This window comes from Limulus polyphemus, unplaced genomic scaffold (assembly GCF_000517525.1).
Source record: "Limulus polyphemus unplaced genomic scaffold, Limulus_polyphemus-2.1.2 Scaffold8352, whole genome shotgun sequence".
Lineage (NCBI taxonomy): Eukaryota > Metazoa > Arthropoda > Merostomata > Xiphosura > Limulidae > Limulus > Limulus polyphemus.
The window spans coordinates 1,600-5,934 of NW_013673962.1; the positions used below are offsets into that span (position 1 = coordinate 1,600).

General features: G+C 35.3%; 1 protein-coding gene across 3 annotated transcripts in view; it reads right to left on the bottom strand.

Moving 5' to 3' along the window:
- Nucleotides 1–8: 8 nt before the first annotated feature.
- Nucleotides 9–4,335, bottom strand: part of LOC106475283 — a 19,926-nt gene continuing 15,599 nt past the window's right edge. For 2 of the 3 annotated variants that reach the window (XM_022379437.1, XM_022379435.1), the window contains exons 10-11: nt 1,542–2,607; nt 9–488 (exon numbers count right to left, since the gene is read on the bottom strand). In XM_022379437.1, the coding sequence (XP_022235145.1) occupies nt 256–488; nt 1,542–2,607 (1,299 nt within the window). In that variant the 3' untranslated portion in view covers nt 9–255. The remainder of the gene's footprint in view (nt 489–1,541; nt 2,608–4,335) is intronic. The other variant, XM_022379436.1, reaches the window with a different exon arrangement.

The following is a 4,335-nucleotide window of genomic DNA, read 5'->3' on the forward strand; positions in this document are numbered from 1 at the left end:
AAATCACATCATTACAAACGAGACCACACCAACATGCACTAGATCACATCATTACAAACGAGACCACACCAACATGCACTAGATCACATCATGACAAACGAGACCATACCAACATGTACTAGATCACATCATTACAAACGAGACCACACCAACATGTACTAGATCACATCATGACAAACGAGACCATACCAACATGTACTAGATCACATCATTACAAATGAGACCATACCAACATGTACTAGATCATGTCACCTTTCACCACATCATCGTATCGATACTCACCATTTCGTCTCCTTCAGCCAGAACCTTGGCCACTGGGTTATTTATGGACCTGTGTTCTTGGTGGTTGATTAACGTACAAGGGGACGTTAAACCGTGGTCACAAGAATACAAGGCACATTCTTTATCTGCAACAGCTTCATCCATGTTACGACGAGTAACTATCTTTCTGAGGCTGAGAAGTGGTTCTCTGGACACAAGCTGATAAGCTTAACCACAGAACATAAAGATTATTAAGTATTGTTACATTAAAATATGGTAAGGTCTTGATTACTGACAGTATGTTAATAAACTGTTAGGTTATTCAGTACTTATCTTCACTGCATTAAAGATTAATATTATCAGGGGTTAAATTAGGACAGACTGGTTGGGAACAGCATTCTGCCTCATGAGGATTTAAGCCATTAGCATTTCTGGCCTTCACAAGAGGGAGTTCCAACTTTTATTAAAGTCCTAATTTAATCACTGAATATTACATTAAAAAGATTTACCAAATCATGTGTCTTAACATGTGAACAGTCATAGTAGAAAGTACTAGTAGAAGTAACAGTCAGTCACACTGTGGGAAGTACTAATACTAGTTTTAGTAAAATACAAATTCTTAGGATTTATGAGTGAGAGCAAATAGGAATAATACATAAAGCACCCTAGATCTTCTATATCTAGTACCGGTGAGGCCTTTCCCCAATACCAGGGCTCATTAGATTGATTGGGACATAGTAGTGGTCAGGGTGCTATTTAAATCACCATTTGAATGAACGATGACCATTTTGGTGTGAACTAGAATTAGTAAGTAACCTGTAACTGTTATCACTTATATTCAAGTGAGAATTATGGTAAGAATTAGTAACACATTTACATTTATACATGTTCAATATTCATTTATTTATTATTTTTTACTTAAATTCACTTTACTACTATTTAGAAAAACTTGCAACCTTGCAACCAAGTCTTCTTGTTTCTGTGTTATGAACAAAGTGAAATTTAGTTAGCCCGAAGAAAAGTTTGTCCTGATACCTATAACAACTTATTTAGTTAGCCTGAAGAAAACTTTGTCCTGAAGGCTATACAAACTTATTTAGTTAGCTTGAAGTAGTTTGTCCTGATAGCTATAACAATTTTAGAGACTACCATCTTGCTTACAAGAACAAAAAAACTTTAAACCGATTCTTTCAAACAAAAACTTTAATACACTTCTTTCTGTTATATTTCAAGAGTATTAAAGTCAGTTATATCAAGATGTCTGTAGAAATACTACTCACGTTGACAGACTGGTGAGGAGTTTCCATATTTTTCTGCTGGACGTAATACATTTCTTATTTTCTGCATACTTAGTTGATCAAGTTTCTCAATTAGGTAGACTTCTGACGGTGGAGTTCCAAACTTATTAGAACAATGCAAGCTATTTCTCTGAAGATCGTTCTCTAGTGGAACACAAATTCTTTGCTTGCCGGTGCTACTCTGTTTTAATAGTGAACCATGCTGTGAAACTGGGGTATGTATAGTAGCCAGATGATCCAAGCCCGAAATGCATCTCTTTCCATCTTCTGAAGGTGGTTGACACTGCTGAGCAGGAAAACAGTCTCTACAGTTGGATACACATGTGACGTGGACATGAGGTGTTGTTGTGGTGGTATGTGCTGAAGGTGGTTGACACTGCTGAGCAGGAAAACCGTCTCTACAGTTGGATACACATGTGACGTGGACATGAGGTGTTGTTGTGGTGGTATGTGCTGAAGGTGGTTGACACTGCTGAGCAGGAAAACCGTCTCTACAGTTGGATACACATGTGACGTGGACATGAGGTGTTGTTGTGGTGGTATGTGGTTCTACAACTTCCTCATCTCTTCTGGCAATATCTCTCAAGACTAAAGGTGTACGAATAGGTGCACCTAACGGAAGGCTGTTCACTACAGATAATCTTTCTCTCAGCTCTGGAGAAGCTGTTGTCTCTTCCGTAAAGTGTTGATTTTTCTTGACTGGCTTCGGTGTAACCACAGGGAAGGAGAGTGTGCTTTGAGTTATGAGGTGATGCGGCAAACCACACTTTTTCCTTGAAATTTGTGAAGGTTGACAGTGCTCATGATTAGATGAAAAGGATGTCAATCTGTTGCCATGCAGCTTAGTTGGATTAGTGTCGAGACCTGAAGTTTTTGAAGCAACAACATTCTCATTGGTCTTTGCAAAAGGTTTACTAAGAACATGAGACTGTTGTATGGGAAAATTTTCTTTTTCGGACTCTTTACTGCATTTTTGATCATGACACTTTGCATTTGTTGGATTTTCTTTTACAAGGCAATCTGAGCTACAAGTCAACTGTGGAGATTCCTAGAAAATAAACAAAACCTCCCACAGTCAGTACTACCGACAAAAAGTTTATTAAAGATAAATCAATTTCCTGAGCAACGAAATACCAGAACATTTATAAATTTAAACTCATGTATGTTTCTACTTCTAATGATGTATTGCTTGCCTGAAAAGGTAAGAACTTAAGATTAATAGTTTAATAACACAAGTTTCTTTCATTTTTAAAAAAAAATCTTTGATCACATACTGAAGTTATATGCTTTTCAGTTTGAGCTAAATAAGTATACGAGTTGAACTCGTTACCTTTCATTAGAAAATATGTTAACTTTATGAATACTTGAATAGTAATAATAATAATAAATAAAAAGAGTAGTTTAATACAATCTAGGAACTCAATGTGCTATTTATATGGACCACTCTGACTCGCAGAACTAGGTAGAAGGTTTGTTTGTTTCTAATCGAGAGCAGCACAATGGTCCAACATTTGTACTCTGTTGCTGCTTGACGTAGGTTGCCAAGCCTTTAAAAGTTTTGCACATGGAGGATATGAAATAAAATATTTTTTTAGGTTATATGATATAAATTTGAATAACTAAAAATCATAAATTACTACATCAATACCATAAAATTCCACTATAATTTATCAAGCTTAGTAATTAAGATGTATTTGTTGAAATATTGGTTCAAAAGAAAGAAATGGCATCCAAGCCCATGAAAATGGCTGAGAAATTGTGTAACTGTATTCTTCAGTGTTGAATGAATATGTGTGGGTTGTGAGACTGTGTATGTTTGCATGTATGAAGGATCAACACCCTATTTTTTTCATAAAAACAAAAATAGCCAGATGCCCTTACACTAACATATAGTATTGTTAGATGTGAGTGTTTTTATTTGATTGGTCTATAAATTACTGTTGAAGCTTTTTTCTGGTTCACAGCTGGAGTCTTTACCAATCCTAATTTTGCCTCAGCCAATAATGGATTACTTCTAAGCTAAACTACAAATACAAACATTAATTAAATATTGCCATGGTAACATTCATGCCATGGCTTTTCTCAAATACTAACGACATGTTAGTATTTTATAGCTTTTACGATAAAGAAGTCCTGAATTTAATAATTACGACATTTTGACCAATAGTACGGAGTCATCATGAAGTAACAGTTACATTCAAAAAGGTAGCGGAAATCTAAGAATCTGAATTGTGCCAAGAATGCCTACTTGATATATCTTAATAAATCTCTGAGAGACTGTGAACTCTTGGCGCACAGAGAAAAATATCTTGTACTTAGACTGGCAGCCGACGTGAAAAATTTTTAAATATGTTACAATTTTAGTCAGAGATAACTTTGAGTATTCTTATGAAAATATTTTCAGTTCTTAGAAACATAAATAAGCAGCAAAGAAATAAACTTACGTATAGTTTAATTAACTATACTATTATTCTTCTTGTTTGTATGTACGACCGTTACGCTTTCTGACCAAGAACCTGCTGTATAAGCATGCGTAGTTAGAATGTTTCCACCAAGAAAAACCTCGCATGCGCATTATTCACTCGACAACAAACAGTCTGCCTGCAGCAGAGAGCTGCAAAACTCAGTGATCAAGTTGCTACAATTGCTGTATTAAACAAGAAGTAAAAACAAAAGGGGAATGTAAATATACTTTTCTAACCATTTTCTACAACAGAATATTAAAAACTTAAAGTTTTTAAAAAAGGTTTGACGTTAGGTCGTAGAATAACATTAT